This window comes from Anarhichas minor, unplaced genomic scaffold (assembly GCF_050575085.1).
Source record: "Anarhichas minor isolate MPS153535 unplaced genomic scaffold, ASM5057508v1 ptg000033l, whole genome shotgun sequence".
NCBI classification, from domain to species: domain Eukaryota; kingdom Metazoa; phylum Chordata; class Actinopteri; order Perciformes; family Anarhichadidae; genus Anarhichas; species Anarhichas minor.
Window position 1 is genome coordinate 10,786,580 of NW_027466479.1, and position 25,624 is coordinate 10,812,203.

At 41.8% G+C, this 25,624-nt stretch overlaps 2 protein-coding genes across 3 annotated transcripts in view; both read right to left on the minus strand.

Moving 5' to 3' along the window:
• slc45a4a (solute carrier family 45 member 4a) overlaps positions 1-750 on the minus strand; it is a 44,588-nt gene extending 43,838 nt beyond the window's left edge. For both annotated transcript variants that reach the window (XM_076105443.1, XM_076105442.1), the window contains exon 1: positions 593-750. The gene's annotated coding sequence lies outside the window, so the exon portion shown is untranslated. The remainder of the gene's footprint in view (positions 1-592) is intronic.
• A 3,196-nt stretch (positions 751-3,946) lies between these two features.
• Positions 3,947-21,852, minus strand: dennd3a (DENN/MADD domain containing 3a). Its single transcript, XM_076105444.1, has 29 exons — positions 21,769-21,852; positions 20,985-21,140; positions 20,695-20,830; positions 19,382-19,497; positions 19,138-19,268; positions 18,898-19,009; positions 18,581-18,700; positions 18,370-18,468; positions 18,118-18,237; positions 17,393-17,499; positions 16,934-17,089; positions 16,639-16,735; positions 16,411-16,514; positions 15,672-15,877; positions 15,428-15,587; positions 14,699-14,855; positions 14,261-14,483; positions 12,651-12,730; positions 11,845-12,024; positions 11,552-11,722; positions 10,718-10,847; positions 10,257-10,364; positions 8,302-8,399; positions 6,691-6,845; positions 6,465-6,531; positions 6,197-6,269; positions 5,982-6,100; positions 5,740-5,877; positions 3,947-5,657 (listed from the first exon to the last, which is right to left on the minus strand). The coding sequence occupies exons 1-29, from the start codon at positions 21,847-21,849 to the stop codon at positions 5,463-5,465; spliced, it is 3,795 nt and encodes a 1,264-aa protein (XP_075961559.1). The 5' UTR covers positions 21,850-21,852; the 3' UTR covers positions 3,947-5,462.
• Between the last annotated feature and the right edge of the window lie 3,772 nt (positions 21,853-25,624).

Consider the following 25,624-nt stretch of genomic DNA (forward strand, 5'->3'; position numbering starts at 1 on the left):
AGCCACCGATGATGAACCGATGATGAATAGTTGATGACAAAAGCAGGGAACTCCTCTAATTGTATTTTTAATCGGTATGCTGCCAAGCCCAGGATGCAAAAGAACAAAAAGATACCTAGCTTTTTTGTTTTGCTGACACACAGTCATAGGTGTGTTATTAGTCAACTGCACCTCCCTGGTTAATTGCGAAAGCTGCAGCGATGAAAGAAATTAAGCTTAGTTTATTGTCCAAACTGCAACCTTGAGCCTCTTCTGTCTTTTTAAAACCTGCTTTATGTAGAACTCCTACTTATAAACACTTTATAACCAGAGCAACCTAATTGTGCAACCTGACCTGTGCCAGGCTGTCTGCAGCTCCAGCCTCTCTTTTTTTTGTTTTTGACACGGGCCTACACAAACTACTGTAAATGCCTCTCCACCCCCTCCTCCTCCTCCCCTCCCCCTCCTCCTCCTCCTGCTGCTGCTGCTCGCTCTGCAGCAGCAACCTGAGATGCTGTGTATTCCGCCTGCCGGAGCACACCAACCTCGGGTACAAAATGTTTAATATCCGTCGCCTGTCTTCGCCGGTGTTTTGCCCGGACATAGAGCTCACCTCGCCGGGTTGTGTCAGCCGCTGGCTCCGTGTTGGTGTCCGCTGAGCGGTCGGACAGTCGCTCGTCTCTGCAGCAGCTTTTGTTGCATAGGTTGTCCGTTACTGCTGCAACTGAAGCCAGGGCTTTAAATACGCCTTTAAAGGAATAGCTGTCGGAAGAAGAAGAATAACGCTGACTTCCGTCGACGTCACGGCTACTTTGCATAAAGGGGCGGAGCAACAGCGGCAGTGCGAAAAGGTGCAGAGAGGCTGTTTTAAAGGTGAATACCGTAAAACATATTCAGAGACAGAAAGTAGTAGCTAAGTACGTTTATTCGGTTACAATGTTGAGGTACTTGTACTTAACTTGAGTGCATCCATTTTATCCTTATACCTCTCCTTTATATTTTAGAGGGAAATGTTACTTTTCTGATTCAAAACATTCATCATACACAAGACTTGGGCTACAACAATAAATATACAACAATAAATATAGAAACGGAACAAAACAACATTAATAAATAACAAACAAACAAAAAAGGACAATGTACTGCAAGATTGCAGCAGGGACATGATGAACAAGAATATGAACAATACACCCTCTTGCCAGTACATACCAAGAGAGTGTGTGCATGATGACGATAAATAGACTGCAGCAACGATAACAACAAGACAATAAAAACAACAATAATTATGATAGATAAGATTAAATTAGCTCCCTCTTCACCAGCAACAAGGCTTAATAAGTGGCCTATTGCACAAATGTTATTACACTATTGAATCCGAGACCTTTATTTATAATGAAGTATTTTTAAAGTGTGATATCTATATTTGTCGGTAAGTAATCTGAGTACATCTTCCATCGTTGATTTTCTTAACTCTTTATTTCCTGCTGTTTGGGGCTCTCACAAGCCTTCAACACTGTATGTGTGAAAATAATACATGCTTTTTTTGACCTTTTCATCCGACCTTATTAAAACCCTTTATGTAGAAAATGATTGGGGATATTAAGTGACAACCCATCCCTCAAAAAAACGTAAGAAATCCAAATTGACTAATTTGGGATTTGGGAGGGGTTGTCCTGCATAAAAATAAATAAACAGACCCAAAACAGAACCTTTGGGTTGAACAAGGAATTGATTTCACTGGATAATGGATATTTATGTGAATATAACACTTACTGTTCTACACTCCCCAACTAGTAAAATATGTATATTATTTTCAGATCAGTAAACAAAGTCACATGTGTATATCCACAGTCTTTCTTGCATTCAATGCATTAAATGAATTAGACTGTTAAAGACAAACACCAAAGGACTCCAATCACAATGTGGACAAAATGTACAGAAGGCGTGCTGTTGCTCTCTTTTGCTCTCACTCCTTAAAAGAAGACAAAGTAAATGAAAGTCTATTGAAACCTCATTGCAGTTGTGGTCTGTAAACCGGCTCCACTGCTGAAACACACTCATGCCATGGCTGCATAACTATCTTGGGTGGTGAACCCTGCCTCCAAAGGCATAAACACATCTGTCTTGATCTCTCTGATCTTCCCCTGCAGTTCAGGCAGGTTAAGATTCTTGGGTGACAGCCATAATTTCATTGTGTAGCACCATACTTATCAGCAACAAAGCGCACCCAAATGGAGCTGTCAGCTTCTGGATCTCCTTCTGCTTCTCCCTGTGTATGAACATCCATACTGACTACATGATTTGGTTTCTGAAGCCTAATTTTAGGAAGAACTGGTATACGAAAACACGGGCAGAAACTGAAGAGACAGAAGCAATGGGTGACGTTTCCTGATGTTAAAAAAAAATGATGTGTCGCTCAACTGAGACTGAAGCTTTATAACCAGAAAACAGCTGTTTTTCTAGACCTATGACAGGTTTAAAACATAAACAACACCTAAAATCATCAACATCATCATCATCTAGAGTTAAAGATCTGCCTGATGTCAGACATGATGCAACTCGTAAATATAACACATCTGACATGTAGTAGTTAGAATGCTCTCTGTCATTTGCCTGATCCTGGAGCATGTTCTTCTTCTCTCTGTCATAACCTGCGTGAGAAAAAAACCAACTTAAAAATATAATAATTGTGTGCAGCAAACTTATAGGAATTGAACCTGTGACTATACATGCCAAAGTGATGGCATGATGCTTTGTGAGTTTTAGGGGGCTTTAAAGATTTACATCCAGAGGAGATCCCAAAAAGCTGAGAGACGAAGACGGGGAAGTATTGAGAGACAAACTGCATGGATGGTTTTGGTGTTTTCATTTATTGACACCAGTCTTATCATTTAACAACATAACACCGTTTGTCAAACTAAAAGATAACATGCTGCACTAGCTGCTACAGCGCTAATGACGTTAATAGAATGTCAATCTTTTGTCTTCGTGGCATTGTGCTGCAGAGCATTTTGCCTCCGCTGACTAGAGTTATTGTTTCACCGCTTTATGTTGGTGGTATCATCAGGGGACATAATGTTATAGCTTCAATAGCTACGCTGATGATACACAATTGTATCATCAGATCAACAAATCTGTTGAGCCAAATGATGAAGATGCCTTAAGCTCCCTCACTGCCTGCCTATCAGCAATAAACACATGTCTGAGTAATAACTTTCTCAAATTGAATGAGGATAAGACAGAAATTACATTAGTTGGCCCCAAATACAAGAGGGATGCTTTACTGGAGAAACTTGGTTGTCTAACTCACCTAATTAAACATCAAATAACAAGTCTGGGTGTTATCTCGGACTCTAAATTAAGTTTTGTGCCCCTTATTAATAAAGTGGGCAAAGTGGCCTTCTTCCATCTGAGAAGCATTGCGAAAGTAAGGCCTCTAATGACTCAGCAAAATGCAAACAAATTAATGCACGCCTTCATCTCAAGTAGACATCACTCCAGTCTAAGCCACGCTGCACTGGCTGCCTATAGCCTCCAGAGTCGATTTTAAAGTCCTTTTACTTGTGTGCAAAGCTCTAAACGGCTTAGGAAAGCCTACATCACAGACTCCCTGTTGATATGTTCCTCCACGAACCCTTTAGATCCTCCACTGCTGGGTTTCCTCAAAAAGCCTCGAAAAAGAAAATTGGAGCTGCAGCTTTTTTTCACAGCCTACCCCGAAACATTAGAGGCAACCTCTGTTGACGTTTATTTAAGCATCAAATAGCCCCCTCTTCTGGTGAACTCCGGGAAGTGCAGAAACACAGCGATAGAGTTTAATTTTCAAAACCAACAAGTGCAAATCATTTGCATGCAGCACGTAGTTCTGGGATGGGCACAGTGATGAACACGTGCCATGAAACTATGAGATGACTGTTGGATTGTTGGGAGCAAAAAAAAAAAAAAAAAAAAAAGACAAACTGAAGCCTTTCTTCATAAAAATGTATATTTATTACTTCACTTTTGGTTACATATTAAAACATCTTGTTAACAGTCTTGAAGATATAATAAAGTGTCATTTGAAGTCTGAAGCTGTTTGCATCGTCACCAGTTGAGTTTACAAAAGGAATGCATTTTGTGTTCACATTCACCACTTTTACATACAGTGTATAAATACATGAAGTTGAACCTTTGATACGAACCAAAATGATCCCATTTGTGATTTTGTAAAAATGTTGTTGAGCAGGACAGAAAAACAGGTGTGTGCCTTCTTCTTTACTCCGATTGTTCAAAAGTCCCAGAAAGAAATAAAGACAAAAAAAAAGGAATGTGCAAGAAAACTTCAGTCTATTCTGTTCCACTTCGTCAATACAAATAATGTTATTGAAATAATGACGTGATAGAAATACATATAAAATGCATGTAACACAAACGTCGACAGAACACAAAATACATATGAGGAGCAATTCATAGCCTGGCCTTTTGAATTAAAGTTATATATAACTTGGTTTTTAATATCATGAGGCATTTTATAGCCGGTAGGTTTGACCAGACCTTCATCTCTCCCGTCAGTCCGTACATAGAAACATTTTGCCTTTATCCTACCATCCCGTAACACAGGTAAAGCTAATCTTGTAGGAAAATAAATAGAGAAAATGTAAAAACGTTGTCTAAAAATGAGGTAAGTATTTGATAAAGAAAAACACGGTGGGGTTGGTCCTTATTTTGTGTGTTTTTATCAGATTCCAGGACTAGGCTTGTTCCTCTTGAGCTGCTCTGAAACACACATGTGTCACATGTCATGAGTTTGAGTCCAGCTCCCGACTTCGTATCCCCCTTTCATCATATTTCCCGTCCCTCTCCGCCATACATCGTCCATTAAAGAATACCCTCTATCAAAATAAACACTTTCTTTCCCACATAACGGTGAAATCTCCAATCATACGAGTTTTGTTTTCAGGGTAGTTTGACTCCTTTGAGCTGTGGAAACTCGCCTCAAAAAACACATTTGGAGGTGATGCTCAGTCACACAATGTTCCCACATAATACAAAAGTGTGATCATATTTAATATAAGACAGGTTGCAGCATTAAATAAGACATGGTATGACAATAAAGAAATGTAAAAACTTTCAGCAAAGTGAAGCACTTTGGATAAAAACTCAAATATCCAGCAGAACTTGTGGCCACTTCTCTTTTTTCAGTCTTTATTCGTCCTTCATGACCCCGAAAAATAACATGTTAGTACTGTTTAGTATTTGTCAGTTGGTGACAATACATGTAAACCTGGTGCTTCACATGATCACCATGTGATTCCTTCACATCTATGAGACTCAGAGGCAAGTTGAAGGGATTTGTGATGTTTAATCCGCTTTCCAATCACAGACCTTCACTCCCGTTTCTTGCGGATTCTAAAGCTCGTCAGTTCGCAGGACGTCCCAGAGCAGTTCAAGCAGAGAGCGATGGCTCCAACTCTAAAAATGAGTCCATTTCCAGAGAGTCAAGTCTACTCCACCTTCCAGATGGCGATCTTTCCGTCTTGTTTGCCAGCTCCGCTAAGGACGTACCGGTCTTCCGCGGAGCAGAGCGCCGTCACCTTGTCGTTGTGGCCGTGAAGCTCCTTCAGCACCTGGTGGCGTTCCGTGTCCAGGATGTAAATCTTCCCTTTGGTGGATCTGCGGCCAACACCGCCGACCCATACCTGGAGAGAAAAAGGGATTGTAATGCATTTGCTAGGTGATTTTAAAGTGTTTTGTTTGTGTTCATCAGTACTGTGTATTCACCTGGTTTTTAACTTTGATCATGCAGTGACATCCGGTACAGTCCTGTAGAGCCACGCGGTGGTACGGTTTGGTAGTGTCCTTAATGTGCCAGATACACACTTCTCCTGAGTCCACACAAACACTCCACAGCTCCTCCTTCTAACATACACACAAACACATTGAGGAAAAAGGGTCACACTCAAATACAAAACACATCAATACACAGAGACAGAGAGAGAGAGAGCAAAGTGTGAGTGTGGTACCTCAGGCAACAGCAGTACAGAGCTGAATGTAGCTGTGGATCCTTTTTGCTGCTCTGGTAGAGTCAGACGTTGTTTCAATGAACCGTTCCTCCACACCTCCATTATATTGTCCCTGGAAGCTGCAGATAAAGACAGACAGAGAGATTTTTTGATTGCACAGAATCGCCTCTCATGTCTGCTGTTGTAATGCTCCAGTGAGAGAGTGTGAGACTTACAGCACCACAGCGTCCCGTTACAGCTGTAGACAGACTGCAGGCGGTCGCAGGAGAGGCGAAAGTGCCTCTTCACCTGAGTGGTTGGTGACACAAAAACCATAAGTATGAAGTGAAACATTACCGTTTGAAACAGGAAAGAAAGAAGAACAGAGACGAGCAGTCATCGGCAGCTGCTGTGATGACAAGGTTGAATGAAAAATGTAATCCTTAAGTTAACCGGTAAACTATCAAATTATCAATGGTTGGTTTGTGTTGGTTTGAAACTGACCTGGAGGGTTGAGACGTCCCACACCATGACGGTTCCCTCTGCACTGCAGGAGTACGCCACCTTCTGGCTGAATAACATATGAACGTGTTAGAGGTCGGACAAAGACAGGGCACCTACATTAACTACAAACATATACATCGAATAGACACTTGGTGAAATAGTGCTCGTCAAAGTTATGTGTGTGTGTGTGTGTGTGTGTGTGTGTGTGTGTGTGTGTGTGTGTTACCTGTATTTTTCAGTGTCGAGTGCCAGTCCGGTGACCTCCGCCCGGTGTTCAGTCAGCTGTCTGTTGCAGACCATGGCCACCATGCTGATGATGTAGATAACAGAGTCCTCAGAGCCCATCCAGACCTGGTCCTTATCAACTTCCAGCATGCAGTTCTGAAAACAGAGAGACAGAAAGACACGCCACCGATCAGAATTCACACAGCTACGGAGAACAACCAGGTGTCTACACACATGAGTGAACCATAGGTTTGAAGACTAAACATGGAACCATTTTGGATGAATAATAGGAATTAGTAGGCTGTTTAAAGGAGGCAACATACAGTATTTGCTGATTTTCTTTATTTCATGTGATAGGAAAGTTGACTACTTCTGGGTTTTGTGCTTGGTTTTTGGACTGCCCAAACCAAAACATCTGAAAACGTCACCTGAAGCTTTATATATTTATTTATTTATATATTTATTTTTGTAGTACGTTAATTCTCCACTAGGTGGTAGCATTGTCTAATAAACAAAACTTAGCTCCTGAACACACTGTCCTCTTTACAGCAGTGCATCTAATACCAGAATCTGTTTCTACAGTTTTAAACTTAACCAAAATAAAACAATGTGGGGGAAAAAATGTATTAAATAGAAATAAAATATTCATATAAAGATGCACAGCCACAAGTAAAAAAAAAAAGAAAAGCTGCTTGTTATTTTCTTATCAGTTGCTATTTTAATTATCCGTCATGCTTCAGGTTACTACTGTAGAAGTAAGAGCAATGTCCAAATGCTTTAATACGTGACTGAGTAGTGACACACACACACACACACACACACACACACACACACACACACACACACACACACACACACACACACACACACACACACACACACACACACACACACACACACACACACACGATCTGCATGCTTGGATTTGAGGTCAGTGATTAGCACCGAGCCTTAAAACGTTACTCACATCGTGAACTTCTTTTACGTTGAACATTCTCCAACGAGCTTTAAGGCGCTCCGCCCAACTTTCACTTGTTTGTTGTGAAAGTCGACATTTGCACAAAAAAATGTTTCGGTCTTGGAGGGAATGAAAACTATTCGAAACACACTGTATACTCCTCAGAACATGTGCTTGCAATTCTGAAGATAATAATGAAAGAGTTTGATCTGTATCTGATGTCAGTGGTATGCATGTGCTGCTGATCCTGTCCAGTGATGCGAAGAAGTGAAGCATCAAGAGACAGAAGAACTACCAAAGAATTAGAATCTTAATATCTTACTGTGAGCAACATAAACACATTCTGTATTATCGTTTTATTTTTTGTATTATGTTGTGTTTTTTTCATTCAAATAATGCCAAAGTTCTCAAATGCATCCATGTTTCAAACTTTTGTCTAAATCATATACAGTCTAAGAATTGTGAAAAAGAGATTCAAAGTATTTATAGCTCTGAGAAACTCAGTGTACTTCTCCCAATTCACATGGAGAGCTTTTGGTTGGAAACATCTGATTCTGGTTTGTCATAACTCCTGGGAAGAATTTAAAATGTGTGTGTGTGTGTGTGTGTGTGTGTGTGTGTGTGTGTGTGTGTGTGTGTGTCTGTTTTTATTACCAGTCTTGCATTTCCAACGTGGCAGGTGTGTGTGAGGGACCAGCTGGAGGCATCAAACACCATCACCTTCCCCATGCTCACAGACACCCATAACTGACCTGAAACACATGTAGTATTTACCAGTCATTTCACAGTACCTTATCGCAACACTCGTGACCTACAGCTGCCAGTGTTTGCTCTTTCACGAGGCCAAGAGGGAAATGTGAACGTCAACCGACAGTTGGAATGGAAACACTCCGTGTTCAAAACTATGTATTTCTGCTGCCTCACTCCACCCAGGCTTTCACCTAACGGCCAGAAATCCTCGAACGTATTCAGCGCTATTTAAAAGCACTGCTGGAGGAAAGAAAAAGAAAGTAACATCCTGTATTTCGCAGTAGGAGCGACAGAAGGGGCATCGAGGGGAAAGAGGAAGGAGAGAGAGAGAGAGAGAGAGAGAGAGAGAGAGAGAGAGAGAGAAAAAAGAAAGAAGAGAAGTAGGAGTGAACTGGCCATACGCCAGCAATTCAATTCAATGACCTATATTGAAACGGGAGCGTCAGAGAGAGGCAGGGGAGGGGGGATCTGAATGGCCAGATTTGTTCTTTTCACCAACAGCAATCTTGAGAACTGACTGCTACAGAAGAGCTGAACAGAGTCTGTATATGTGAGAGTGAGTGTGTTCGTGCCGGGGGTCAGTCTGCCACCAGCCGGGCATCTAAGTGGCCCCATATGGTCGGTCCACTGAAGCCGATGGCTTTATAGTTCTTTTTAAGATGTTTTCCTCTCAGTCTTCCTGCCATGTAATGCGCCAGTCTGTCTGCCCACAGCATAGTTAAGTCAGAGGACTGTTTCTAAAGGCTACACAACAGTAAACAATGCGTGTGTTTGAAGGTCAAATGTGATGGCTGGGATTTCCTGATGGGTGACAGATTAAAATAGAAATCTTTGTTTTAGAAAAGGTGTGGGCCGCCACAGCTGCCAGAACAGCTTCAGTGCTCCTTGGTGAATTGTTGTTCCAGTCTCTGGAACTCTACTGGAGAGATAAATACCATTCTATTAAAAGATGCTCACTTATGTTGTGTTTTGATGATGTTGAGGAGAGCAGATTATTATTCCAAAATCTCACAGAGGTGTTCAGATATGCTGAAATCTGGTGACCCTTTGTTTCTTAGGTGAAAGTTTCCACATTCAGGTTTTACAAAATGTTTTAAGTATAGCCGTAAGTCATTTAAGTCTCTAAATGAACTCCACTTGTTGAACACCTCATGTGCTTTGAGCCTTTTATTTTGTAAAGCTTTGTTTTCCACATTAAATGCACTTAGTTTTGTGTCCCTGCATTATTTGAGCATTTTAGATCTCATGAAATAAACCCACTGCGACTTTTACTACGAGTACATTCTAGGTGAGCTTCTTCTTGCTTTTACTCTCTTGTGGAGTGGAGGTGCAGCGAAGTTAAGAGGTGTTTCTGCAGAATTACAAGCCACAACATGGCCAAACGTTTACCGTTTACTACCGTTGTTCCCAGAGAGGGACGGCATCACACCTGATGTTGACATGTTTACTATTGTGATCCCGTTTCAATGTCTGTGAAACGGGATTATCTGATTTATTCTGTTTTTTTACATGATTTCAAAGCTCCCATATGAAAGGCTGAATTGTGTCCATATGACAACTTAACCTTAATGAGAAGTTTCCCAACTTATTTATTCCTAAATTTCTGGCTGACTTCCTTTTGTTTTCCTGTAAAGGAGACCGGAGGTTGAGAAACTTTGTGTGCAGCTTTATGACGGTCTGTCATTTTATGTTGGAGTGAGTGAGAGAGTGAGTGAGAGAGAGAGAGAGGCTATGACAAAGCACAGTGACCGTGTGTTGGAGTGTAAAACTCCCTTGAGAGAGAGAGAGAGAGAGAAACCTGACATTTGTCAGCGCAGTGACAGTGAGAACAGAGGACATTACCTGCTTACAGGTTTTACCTGGTGTGTATAGAAGTACATCTACAGCCTGAGGTGCAGCGAGCTCCAGCGAGGGGTTGATTTTGTGCTTCAGCGTCTCTGCAGTTGTCTTGGGTACCATCATTGGCACTAGAGACACACAAACCAATGTTAAAGAGAGTTAACTAACCTTTCACAGGTGGTGGATGCACAAACGTGCACCGAAAACCCCCAAACAGCAATAAAAATCTCCACACAACCTCTGATGAGTCATTATTTATAGAGGAAAACTTAAATCCAAACAGTCTTAAATGACTGCAAATTGCAACCAAAGTCAAGTCATTAACCACCGCCTACATGAGGAATAACAAAGGTTTTAGTGTATCAGAGAAGCATCCAAACTGAATCAAAGCAAACTGAGCTTATAATGCCTCCCATGTTGATGAAATGGGTGGTAAAAGTAAAGCAAACAGGACAGAATCTACAACAATAATCATCGCCACCTTCCATCTTGATGCGGTCAAAGTGAGCCAACTTGGAAGCAGCGTAGATGGCCTTACTGCTCTGAAGGCTGCCCACCACTGCGTCCATTAACAAGGCGTTGGTCAGAGCCTGCTGCATGTACTGGGGGTCCTGGAGACAAAGATCCATTCACAATTACACCACAACATGTAGCGCCTTGCAAAAAAGTAGACGGTGCTTCACAAAAAGGCATATAGCAATGAGATTGTAACAAAAAAATTCTAGATTTAAAAAACGAATGTTAAAGCACGTCTAGAAAATTGATTTTAGGGTGTGAATAGCGGAATTAACAATAAATGAAAACAGGCTTTGGTGAGATAAATCAGAGATAAAGATGTCTTGATTATTTGGTTTAGATCTTGGAGCAATGCTGCCAGACTTCTTGATAATGCGGCGGCTTATTCACCGTGATAGACGGAGAGTATAAAAAAAAAAAAGAGAGAGAGAGAAATGAGAGGAGTGAGAGACAGAGGTGTTACAGTTACATCATCTGGTTTCACAAAGGAAATCCTCTTTGTTCAAGTGTGTATATGTGTTCCTTTACGCCTCAGGGAATTTCAACCACACCTACCGAAGGGCAGTGAACTTTACAATGACTGGCATTAGCGTGCACGCACGCACGCACACGCACACACACACACACACACACACAGATAAACCTACATAAGGCCAAGATATGAGTAATAAAGGCACATGATAACTCACCAAATTATCTTTCTTTCTCGTGCAATTATTCCTCTCTTTTCCGATTCACCCCTCACACGTACAGCTCATATACTGGCACACACGTACACACCCCTCAGTGACAGCTTTACCTTGTGCTGGTCAGCCATGTTGCGCCCGGCCCACATCTCTTTGACCATCAGGTTCCATAGCTCAGTCTCTGTTTTCAAATTGGCCTCGAACGCCTCCTTCCTGCCCTGAACACGCAGCTTCAGGCTGGGGATTCTCAGGAGCAGGAAGGGAGCCGAGGACACTTTCACCTCCTAGAGGAAAAAGAGAGGGAGAAAAGGATCGAGATCACGATGCAGGATCAACATGCTTCGACTGAACCTAGAGTTCAAACTCGAGACTCAAAAGGGCATTTTGTCCTTCCTTTTTGCCTCACCTCTAAATCTCGGTACTGTGCCACCTCCACGTATCCCGGTCGTCCGTCGGTCAGCAGGAAGAGCCGTCGCTGAGTCATGGCGATCTTCCCCACACCGCGGCTCGTCTTGACAGAGGAGGACAGCTTGAAGACACACTCGCTGGGCTCAATGTGCTCCGAGACGGACGCTGGCAAGCGCACCTGAAAATCACACAACAACCAGTCAGCTGATTTCACCGACTTGTCCGCTGGTCGAGGAAAAACCTTTTCAATGGCAGGTTTTCCGTATGGGTCTTTATTGGCCTTGATGTTCAAGGATGTTCAAAATAACACATTTATGCATTGTTACAGTAACACAATTTGTAAAACTGCACACACCCTAAAAAGTCCAAAATAAATCAAATTCATTGATTCAATTTATCAGCATTAGCAATGAATACTATCTCTATAAGCTCTTTTGGTTTTTAGTTGATGAAAAATTGAGTTGGAAAAATTATATTCACTCAGTTTGCAGTTAAAATAACAAAATCAACTCCTTCCTTTCAACAAACTACATTTTTAAATGAACTAAACTACTACAAGCTCTAATGCAAAACAACACCATTGCAGTTCCAGATGTTTCCTGACGCCTGTTGGCAGATGTAAAATAAGCTTCAAATTTAAATTATGATCAGCTGACAAGCACAACACGATTGATTTTCCGTCGATGTCACACTTCACCTCTACACTGTGAATGTGAATACCACTGCAGTTGATACCGTTGAAACCGTATATTCAAGATTTGGGCCTTTTAAGTTGTCTGTTACAAGTTAAGCCTACACACAGACCTCCTGTGCCTCGGCCTCAGTCTCCTTCCAGATGGTGTAGAAGACTCTAAACAACTCTGGACCCACTTGCTTCTGATGACCTGCAACAAACAAACACACACCTTCATCATTCGGTGTCCTGTATGACTTGTGACACTGAAAAACTTTATACTGATCCTAATTTACCCAGAAATGATTGACTGAGCTGAAAGTGTATAGAAATGCTCAGCTTCATACTCTCTCTCTCTGTCTCTCACACACACACACACACACACACACACACACACACACACACACACACACACACACACACACACACACACACACACACACACACACACACACACACACACACACACACACACACACACACACACACACACACACACACACACACACACACACACACCTGGTCGCTGACCGGGCCAACTCCCTCCTAAGCAGTCTAATCTTCCCGCTTGCCTGCAGAGTGAGCAGCTGGGGGTTGTAGTCTTCACTGTACATTTCAACAACGACTAAACACAGTAGTCTGTGCACTCCCCCGCACCCAACATCTGCCACCGCCATCTGGTAATGACCACTGAGCATAAAGTGTAGATTCAGTTTCATTCTGACTTCAAATGGCCACAGCAGGACAATGACTTCAAAGTGTCCAAAATCTCTGTTAACATCTCACTCTATCTAAACATGTGTTATTTCGATAGATATGAAAACAATGAGTTAATCGAGTCATATTGAAGTGAAGTCAAGTAGTCTGCAGTTGGATTTTTGGAGCTGATAACCAGGCATCCAACACTCTGGACACTCTGTCTGTATCTCATTCTCCAGCAGGTCAGAAGAGGAAATGTTTGGTGAAATGTTTGCTCATTTCACCAAACGGGATGTAAATTCCCCTTTTCCGATAACATAATGTGGAAGGCAGGATAAGCTCTCACACCAACCTTTCTTCCTGAGGAAAGATTTCCAGAGGGGCAATTTTGGCTACAACCTCAGCTTTTGAAAAATGACCTCACCTCCCCCTCTTAAAACACCGTGCCTCCCTAGTAGCTCTTATCTTACATTAAAAACAAATACCCCTTATTATTCAGCCCATAGCTCATGTGACTCAAATATCTTGTCCTTCCCGTTTACATACCCGATCTGAGATAACAGGAATGTTGTCAGGTCACTGCGGCTCTCAGGCTGGCAGGCACTAGTTACTAGTAGCTGCTCGTAATGTTTACAATGTACAAACTGTGTTCAAGTCTGCTCAGTGCATCACCATATGCAACTCGTAATATTTGCCATTAGCCACCAGCTAAAGGCCAGTAAATTACCACTGGAGCCCTGGTTACGCCTGCAACACCAAACAGCCCAGCATGACCAACTCTCCTTCTTCAAGAAGGGGTGAGGTAATGATAAACCTGAGGAATGAATGTTTGCCTAGAAAGAGGGCGAAGGAGGGGTGTAGCGTGCGTGTGTGTTCGTGTCTGTGTGTATGTTTAGGCAGCAACTTGGGTTAGTAAGAAAAGTTCTTCAGGAGAGCCTGTTTGATGAAAAGAACAGAAAAAAGGCCTGAGCTGCTCTCATAAATGTGCATTAATAGCACATAACACACACATACATGTATGCATATGCAGTACACTACTTACCTACAGTTAGAGCATCAAAGAGCCTATGTATGGTTCCTTGGTCTTTTACAATGCCGGACTCCTGGATACATTTCACAAACTCCTCCAGCTGCATGTATGTTTTCGGCAGCTTGAAGCGCTTCACGGAATCTTCCTCCCGCCCACTGTCGTCGCGGGCGCGTTCCCGCTCCTGGTCCCTCTTGACCCGGCTGATGAGCCGTTTCAGTTCTGGCCGTTTGTCCGCCTGTGGAGAGATTAATTAATTACAGCGCTAATAAATGGTGTTTCTTTGCCAGATGATATTTAATGTGTGTAATATATATATATATATATATATATATATATACATATATATATATAAATCAGGTGCACTTGATGCAATCAACTGAAGTGAATCCAGATAACTGCATTTACATCTAGCAGAGTACAACACAATGTCCTCATTCATGACGGACTGACCTGTAACCTTTCAGTTTCTGGCAGAGAGTCAACCAGTGACTTAACCATCTGAGAAGGGAAGATGTCGGAGTCAGTCTTATACAGACTCTGGAAGTCCTCCAGTGCATCCAGACGCCTGTTGGACACAGTGTTTACCAAACCTCGCAGGTAGTGGTACCTGGAAAGACAGACGGATGGATTGGGTGAGGTGTCTGATAAGAGGTATTTAGTGGTCTAGAAGCCGTTGGTTGGTTTACGTTTTAGCAATCCTCAAATCTATTTCTAAACTATTCACACATAATGATACAATCACTCACCACAGTATGAATGTTTTTTTGTTGTTTTTTTATATCACAACTCATGGCGTACAACCTGTTTTTCTAGTTTACTACTTCCCTTAAAAAAAAAACAATGACTCGGCAGGAAATCTGACAGAGAAGGATCCGTTTTTAGAAAACGGGTTGGCTGAGGTTTGCAGTGACAAATGTCCAGTTTAAACAGAAGCTTAAGCTGTCAAGTGCACACTGTAATCAGCAAATCCTGCAGGATCATTTTATTTGCTTTATTTGAAAGTGTAGTGAGTCACCGTCTAAAGTTCATGGATCAGAAAGTAAAACAATTAATCTGAGTGAGTCACAGACAAATACAGTGCAGAAAATATGAAAATACTCAGTTACAGTTAAAAGAGCAAAGAGCATTCAGATATTGAATATGGAAATATGCATTCTCAGTTACGTCTCCTCACAGTACCTTGCCATCAGAGCAGACTCTTCCGGTAGTGTAGCGTTAATAGCCTTCCCCAGCGAGGAAACCATGTCAGAGTAATAGTTCTGGACGTAGTGATAGGCCAGCGGAGGGGGGAACTCTGGGAGGCGGAAAACCGTCACCGCTTTCTGAGGAGACTTCAACCCTGGAGGGTGACAAAAGGAATTAGAAATAGTTTGACCCTTAATTGACTCTCCAATAATCCATTTGGTCCATCAGTACTACTGACCGACATCCAGCGTCATCTTCCTGAGGGAGGCTGGTCTGTTGGAGCTGATGGACGTCACAGTGTCATTGGCAGGTTGCTCCAGGTTAGGCAGGCTGGCTCCCAGCCTCTTGCTCAGCCTGTCATTAGGGCTGGTGTAGCTGGTGTAGCCACTCCTGGACAGATCAGACATGAGAGGACGCCGAGGAGACTCCGTCATCGCACGATTCCTGTAGAAAGACGCGGAGGAGACATGATGTTTAAACAGGTTTATTTATGATCTCTGTCAATACCTATATCATGACATAAAGGCAATCCCATTTTCATTGATGGGCGTTGGCTGTGCAATAACCCAGATGATTCATGCTTACAGTACTTAATTGGCTATCGACAAATCTCCCATTCCAGTTATTCCCTACATGAGTGTCTTTATTACCTGAAGGGTTCTTGAAAAGCACCTCAGGGTGTCTTCTACACAGTCTGCATTACTCAATCACTTAGTTCATACGGATGGAAATATATGCAAACGATATGAAAGATGTGTATTTCTTGCTTTTGGTCTGCAACTGATGATCATTTTCACTAACCATTAATATGCTAATTATTCCTACTCAGCATGTAACCTGAAAATGTATTAAGAAGATCTTTAAAATATACTTGTTTTAAGTGTGAAACAAACTCGTATTTTCCTACTCCACTTGCACTTTTATCCCCTCAGTTGCCTGGTCCCTCAGCTATGACATCACACGAGCAGGTATCCTACCTGTGTGCATGGTTACGCGTGTTCTGCTCCATGCGGCTGAAGGTGTCCCGTTTCCTGTTCAGCCTGTCTCGCAGGAATGAGTGGAAGATATGAGTGTCTAATACCTGGGGACAACAAAGAGAAACATGCAGCACAGATTGTCAGAGTTTGAGTTTTTGTGTGTGTGTGTGTGTGTGTGTGTGTGTGTGCATGCGTGTGTGTCTTGTTTGTAAAAATGTGTGAGTGTACCTTCTTGTAAAAGAGCTGGTCTGCTGGCTCCCTGGTCCGCAGAAACTCCTCACTGTTGAAAACTCTGTGTTCATGGTTTAGAAAGTCCTGGACGTCCCTGACAAAAAAAAAAAACAACAGATGGAAAGAGGAACAATCAGACAAAACATACAGAAACAGAGAGAAATGGTTTCATTCTGACTGAAATGAGTCTAATATATCTGAACATGTAACTACTGACCACTATATTTCATAGGATCACAACTATTTGTAAATGAAACACAGCAGTTTAAATGAAACACTCAGAGAGCATTACCTGAAGATGTTGACCACGAGTTCCAGAGCGATGTTTTGGATCTGTGTGTTGAGGCGTGTCTGCCAGTCTCTGCGTTGACATCGCAGTGCGTTGGCATCAGTGCCCGCTCCAAGATGACACAGCTCCAAGTCATAGTGAAGCTGGAGACCCTCTGCCCTACACACACAGTACACCAAGCACGTAAGAATCGGATAGACAGGAACACACTCACAGGACTTTTCTTCAGTAAACTGTGTTCCCTTTGTAATTTGATTTAGCAGGTATTTAGGAGGCAGATTTAATTTAAGTTCCAAATCTGTTTTAGCTTTACTCTACTGGCGGTTCAAATGCCAAAATGATTTATAGTAAACCTAAATCCTGCACCGAAGAGTGGTGGTACACTGTGTTTCTGGCCACGATTGAAACAAATTTACAGCCAGCAGTTTACTTTTACAGTGTGTGTGTGGGTTTTTGTGTTACCTTGACATAAAGCTCTCGGCTGCAGCCAGAGGTAGGTCAATGGTTTCAGACCATGATGACTGAATGATGCCATCATCAACATTCACCAGAATTAGCTCCTCTGTCTCCTATATAAACGCGCGTGCACACACACACACACACACACACACACACACACACACACACACACACACACACACACACACACACACACACACACACACACACACACACACACACACACACACACACACACACACACACAATTCATTACAACACAGTCTGACTGTGCCCTGCTGTGTTAGACTAACAGGCAGCTGAATAAAGATGAATGCAGTGGAGAATCAGCTATTGTTAAATACTGCATGCGAGCTCAAACGAGACAATTTCAAAACGACCGGTCAGTTGAATTCCACGCAAGCAATTTCAATAATACTCATGATAAACCTGATGTGAACTATACTGCCAAGAGCCTTGCCCTTTCTGGGGAATAGCCAAGACATTATAGGGCAGAGTTAAAGCACTATGTATATATCCATTAATTCCACTGGTTCTGGAAAAATTATTTCCATTCAATAAAGAACACTATGTCTTCCCTAGTATAGGGAGGAGCAACAGTTTAGACATTAACTTGATATCAACTTAAGCCAAAATCCACCCATCATCTTGGGCATGAAAGGTCAGAAAGACAAGACTGTACGCCTCGATGCCGATAAGAAAGTTTGTAGACAGTGAACAGTACTCACTGCGGCGACCTCTTCAAAATGACTGATGTGACAGCCCATCAGGAAGGCTGTGGGAGCCATGAGGAAGTCCAGCATTCCTCTCGCCAAGACAGGAACATAAGGCTGCTGCCAGGACAGAGGCTGGAAGAGAAGTCAGAGGAACAGGCGACAGATGAAAGGTGGATAAGGGGAAGCTGCAGGAAGTTACACGATGTCTCTTCAAAGTAAAAAATCAAATACTGCAATTGTACACAATGCTCCTCCTCCACTGACCTGCAGGTACAAAAGCAAACTCTCTGCGACCAGAGTGAGTCTGGCCCAGTTAGCAGAGAAGAAGACCAGCCTCTGCTCTTGAAGCATGCAGGACAGCACCTGTAGAGAGAGACGGGCCTCGTGGTGTTACCTCAACAAAGACATTTTTTTTTTTCAGGCTCCTTCCTGTGTTTCTATGCGATGCAGGAGCAGTCTCTGTGTGCTGCGTTACCTGGAGCAGTGTTGTGTGCGTGAAACAGAGGAAAGGAAGATGCAGGTCGATGTCGATAATGGGACTGTCCTGATCCTGCCTTGATGGAAGAACCACGTGGATGGGCCGGAGGTTGAAGGACTAACACACAGAAACACACACATATTAAGATCTAGCAATTGAAACTGGTCACATAGAGAGACAAATACAGATTAAGTGAGGGCGGGAGAAACTTTGTGAGAGATATCTCAACAGAGAGAGAGAGAGAGAGAGAGAGAGAGAGAGCGACAGAGAGAGAGAGAGACAGAGAGAGAGAGAGTAAAAAAGTGTTTTCTGACCACATGTAGCTGTCCAGGTGGTGGTAAAGGGACCAGGGACAGCTTGGCTGAAAATTCCTTTATGGTCTCCTCAAAGTCAGCTTGTCTCGTAGGCCGCAACAGGACCAGGAGACTGAGAATTGAGTCGGGGGAAGGAGAGTCGGGGGGGGGGGGGGTAGAGTCAGGTTTAACATGTCATCAAATCATCTTAACCACGGTCAGGTTATCCATCAGCTCTATGTGTTTAATAGAAATTATTACCATGACAAGCAGTCCTTCAGAGCATTGTAATAAGGGAACTTGGAGATGACACACACAGCAAAAGGTGTAAAGAGGCGGGACTTGGACGAATTCCACCTGTGGCCATTCTGGACAGCATCTTCCTGACAGGACTGACAGGGTAGACAGCCAACAGACAACTGTCTACATTCATTGGATTCAACATGTTTTTCTGTTTGAGTGAGAGTGTGTGTGTGTGCACGTGTGTGTATGTGTGTGTTTGTACCTGTATAGCTCTGTAGTACTGCACGACAACTCCATGGGTTCGGTTCCCAAACAGGTCGGTAAAAACCAGGAAGTGATAACTGTCTTCTTTCTGCTCATTGGCTAACTGAAGACCACCTATCCAAAGGAAAACCAAGAAGTCTCTAAGCAGTGTTGAACTGTATGCCACGTTAATGTCATATAGGAGTTAAATTCACATAAACATCCATCCATCCATCCACCATCGGAGGCGTACTGATTAGATGCCCAAACCACCTCAGCTGGCCCCTTAGGGAGTAGCCGCTCTACTCCACGTTCCCTACGGATGTCTGAGGTCATTACCATATCTCTAAGGCTGAGCCCAGCCCCCTTATGGAGGAAGCTCATTTTGGACGCGATCGCATTCTTTCAGTCAATGCCCAAAGCTCATAACCATAGGAGACACTGAAGAGGCGTGTGAGCCAAGACAGCCAAACAATGTCCAGAGCCTTCAGCATCTCAGGGCGAATCTCATCCCCGTTGCCTTGTTGCCGAGAAGCTTTTTGACTACCTCAGGGACTTCTGCCAGGGATGTAGAGGAGTCTTCCCCCGGTGGCTTTAAACTCTGCACAATGGACGTGTTGGTCAGGTTCAGGAGTTACTCAAAGTGCTCTTTCCAACTCAACATTATACCAAGTCCGGGGCCGCAGTTCTCCTCCCCTGTTAAACACAGCCTGAGCAAGCCTGCTTTCCCTTTCTAAGTCTTTCAGTATGCCAGAACTTCCTTATGGTCAACAAAAAGTACTTCTCCATAGTCTCCACAAACCATCTGCTGTTCCCAGAGACCCTTGGACCCACCAAGCCTGAGGCCTCCTTCCAAGTTATCAACATCCAAGTCGCAATAACGACTGGGAAACTCAGATTTTTGTCATTTATAATAAAAGACATATAGCTAAAGGGTAAGAAGGCAGTGCAAGTCTGCATGCCACTGATGCCAGTGAGTGGTTTTGGTGCGTAATCTACATTGCGGACTTCTAATGAGATAGCAATCCATGATGGTGATCTATGATGGTAACCATAGTGCAAGATCAGTCACCTCATGACATTGTCTGGTTAGATCAGTAGAAATCAAGGTTTGGACATGTAATGCCATGCACTGAAGACATCAGCACAGCACACTAGGCAAAAGTAAAAACTTGTTGCTCGAGATGGCCACTGACAAAAAAACATGTTGGATTTACGGAGGAAACATAAAAAAAACTGTTGTATCTACAGACCAAATAGATTTTGCACCATTGTGTTACTCAATTCAAAACATGGAAATGTTAAGTTTGTCACAGAGGAAACACACGGTACCAGGGAAGCAGAGCTGTGGCAAGGCGATGAGGTCCAGATCCTTTGGAACACTGATGTCCTCTGTTGCTGAGGACACTTCAGTACAATTGCTTGTTTCTCCGTTAGGCAACACCTCTGCAGCACGATCTCGCCTCTTCTGCGAACGATCAGAAAAACAACAAATATGGAGATTATTTCCGAAAGTGATCAACAAAGATGCCTGCTAAATGTGATCTGAAACACCCAATCCTTTATCCATATGTTAACTGTTTCAAATTGACCATTAATATATGAATTATCCTTTTGTTTACCTTTTTGATAAAGCTCCTCCTCCTCTGGACACGACTGAAAGCCGGTCCAATCAACTGGCTGGAGTTGGACTCCTTGGAAACAAATGGCGGGGCGTGGACCTGCAGTACCTCTGCTTCCAGCAGGGGGATTTCATCTAACTTACTCTGCAGATGAAACTATGGCACAGTTATAAATATTCAGGGTTATAGGTTTGGCAACCAATAAGACACTGTACACATTAACACCCAGCTCAAAATATGTCCTAATGTCTTAATAAATTGCTTTCTAAGCTGTGTCATTAACTCACTATTTCAGATAAAATGTTTAGCTGTGAGGAATGAACACACAAGTAGAAGTAGAAGAAACGGTAATTAAAATAAAGTATTTGGAAATATGTTTTTCGCAATTCGAAAAGGGCAGGAAATAACCAAGATGGCAAAACAACTGTCTTTATGGTAATTATCAAAATGCATCTGACCAATCAGATCGAGGCTAGGACTACCTGTGTACACCACAAATGTATCCTCTATTCATCTCAAGTGTTTCCAGTATCCTTAAACTTAATCCTACTTATGGTATATCACAATCCCTAATTCATTATTTACCGCTATTTCAAGATTAACCGCCCAGGTGCAACCGGTCCATTCAATAGTAATCTGATCGCAGTAGTCGCCACTCTTGTGAGTCGATGTTGATACAAGAAGCATGCGAGGTGTAAATGCTGCCCACATCGGTTTGTTTGCGTACTTTTTTATTTTTTGACAGTTGTTTTCCCATCTGTCTTTGTGTTTAGCGTGTACATACCTGGTATATGTCTCGAAGCTTATCACTGGGCGCTCCGACCACTACACATGCCTCCAGCAGTCCAGACGGGAGCTCTGCCATCACACACACACACACACTGCCAGAAAGAAACACGCACACACACACACACACACACACACACACACACACACACACACACACACACACACACACACACACACACACACACACACACACACACACACACACACACACACACACACACACACACACACACACACACACACACACACACACACACACACACACACACACACACACACACACACACACACACACAGTGCATTTAGATAAGATGAGATCATCATCATATAAATATGTTTATATAAAAATGACACATACTGCGCTAAAAGATTTTATATGTATCACCAACTCTTACTATATTTACAAAGAACCACTGGTAAAAATCTGACAACATTAATGACGGCAGATGGCAGAATAAGGCGCCTGTGGTGATGGTTCAAAGATTTCATATTATGGCCATGACTCACAAAACATTCCCAAACCAGACGCTGATCTCATTTGAGTTTTCCAAATGACAAAGCTACAGCTTGATCAATCTAATTTGCAAAATACAGCACCAGCTAAAATTAAAAACCAGCAGATAACTCACCCACACACTGTTCCGGCAACTTCCTCCAGATGTGTGCTGACACACATACACACTCCGACACAAATACGTACTAAACATCTAACTCACCCAAACCAACAGATGTTAGGGTTTGGTCACTGGTGCAGTAAACCAGATTCATCATCAGAATCAGAATCAAAGAAGGGAAAACCAAGTTACTACAATGAACTGTACCTAAAACAACATCTGTTGAGTTCCAAATATATCCTTTTGGAAATACTTTAAACCAGTATACGTTATATGATTAGTTATCACAACGTTTAACAATGCGACACTAAAATGGTTGATGTTGAGGCTGTCTCCTTTCTTATGTCTCTATTTCTGCCCATCTTTTTCAAAGTTAACTCAAGTTAATATCCTTCTGATAATACGCTAGAATTAACCATCAAAGATATGTCAGCTGAGCACAGTGCCCTTTGTAGATAAGATGGAACTACACTATACATAGAGGTATCTAAAATGAATATATGGAGGGTTAGTGCAGAGGTTTTAAATAAGGAAACCTCCGTGCCCTTTTGTGTGTATTCTCCTCCGAAACACAACATGTAATCTTTTTGAAATTGGTTGAGCTACTTTCCACGCACCTGATGACAAAAATAACCTGTTACAGTACACAAAGACTTGTTTGTGTATCATCGCCCCTTAAGTCCTTACAAATCAACCTACCTACCTATATGCGTAAGGCAGATCCGCAACTACAATGTATGACTTCCATTAGTTGGCTCGAGAGACAAAACTGCACTCTGTTACATTTTCTCAACCTCTCTTTCATGCGTTTCATTTCTCCTCCTCTCTTCTCCCTAACCTTCTCTCATATCACCCCCCTGCTTTGCTCTTTATCTACTTTTCACCTCCTCTTTCGAGCCGTACTTGTTCTCTCGTTTTGTCCTCTTTTCTGTTTTGACTAGCTTTTCTTCCTTCAACTTCGACACGCTTGTTTGCTTTCTTTCTCTCTTTCTCAGCCTTTGGGCCATTCTGGCCTCTGACTAACAACCCTGCTGTGTCACGGAAACACACACACACACACAAAGTTAAGTCATTTATCCCCTGAAAACCCCTCATTTTGGAAACCATGTGTGTGTAGGAGTGCGTGTACATTTACACTTCTCATAAACTCAATCATAGCAGTTTTAGAACTATCTCACACAGATCAACTGGCAGGACAGTCTGTTGCGCGCGCGCACACGCGCACACACACACACACACACACACACACACACACACACTTAATAAAAGGCAGATGTCATGCATGTGAGACTGAGGAGGTAGCCTCCATGCAGACATGCAGAGGCTGTCCAGGAGCTTTAACTAACAAGTTTGTCTGCATATATTTTAGAGAGGAAGCTACATTGATGCACTTGACAACAATTTCACCAAGCAGTTGCTGGTAAGCACACTGTAAGAAAAGTCAGTGAATTTTACAGTGAAAAACTGTTAAATCACAACAGTAAGAGACCGTAAATTGTAAATCGGTTATATTCAGTTTATCTGACAGTGAAACACCGTAAATCTATATATCAGCCAAAACAATAATTTGTGCATGTATTTCTTGTATAAAATACATTTTGTCACTGTTAAATGTACTAAACATTGTACTGATAACGGAAATACACCGTAATATGAAAGAAAAATCCATACCGTAATTTTTGCATTTATTACTTTTTAAAAATACATTTGGTTAATGTTAAATGTACGGACCATTGCTCTGCCAATGGAGGTAAAACGCATCATACAGTCAACAGCCAGCCCCGTATTTTTTGCATTTATTATTTGTAAAAACATCAGTTTGTCACTGTTAAATGTACTAAACATTGTACTGGTAACGGAAATACACCGTAATATGAAAGAAAAATCCATACCGTAATTTTTGCATTTATTTCTTTTAAAACATACATTTGGTTACAGTTAAATGTACGGACCACTGTGCTGCCAATGGAGATATGACGCATTATACATTAAACAGGCAGCCTCGTATGTTTTGCATTTATTATTCGTATAAAATACATTTTGTCACTGTTAAATGTACTAAACATTGTACTGATAACGGAAATACACCGTAATATGAAAGAAAAATCCATACCGTAATTTTTGCATTTATTACTTTTTAAAAATACATTTGGTTAATGTTAAATGTACGGACCATTGCTCTGCCAATGGAGGTAAAACGCATCATACAGTCAACAGCCAGCCCCGTATTTTTTGCATTTATTATTCGTAAAAAAATCAGTTTGTCACTGTTAAATGTACTAAACATTGTACTGGTAACGGTAATACACCGTAATATGAACAAACATCCATACCGTGATTTTTGCATTAATTACTTTTAAAACATACATTTGGTTACTGTTAAATGTACGGCCCATTGTGCTGCCAATGGAGGTAAAACGCATCATATATTCAACAGCCAGCCCCGTATTTTTTGCATTTATTATTTGTAAAAACATCAGTTTGTCACTGTTAAATGTACTAAACATTGTACTGGTAACGGAAATACACCGTAATATGAAAGAAAAATCCATACCGTAATTTTTGCATTTATTTCTTTTAAAAAATACATTTGGTTACTGTTAAATGTACGGACCACTGTGCTGCCAATGGAGATATGACGCATTATACATTAAACAGGCAGCCTCGTATGTTTTGCATTTATTATTCGTATAAAATACATTTTGTCACTGTTAAATGTACTAAACATTGTACTGATAACGGAAATACACCGTAATATGAAAGAAAAATCCATACCGTAATTTTTGCATTCATTACTTTTTAAAAATACATTTGGTTAATGTTAAATGTACGGACCATTGCTCTGCCAATGGAGGTAAAACGCATCATACAGTCAACAGCCAGCCCCGTACTTTTTGCATTTATTATTCGTAAAAAAATCAGTTTGTCACTGTTAAATGTACTAAACATTGTACTGGTAACGGTAATACACCGTAATATGAACAAACATCCATACCGTGATTTTTGCATTTATTACTTTTAAAACATACATTTGGTTACTGTAAAATGTACGGACCATTGCGCTGCCAATGGAGGTAAAACGCATCATATATTCAACAGCCAGCCCCGTATTTTTTGCATTTATTATTTGTAAAAACATCAGTTTGTCACTGTTAAATGTACTAAACATTGTACTGGTAACGGAAATACACCATAATATGAACAAAAATCCATACCGTGATTTTTGCATTGATTACT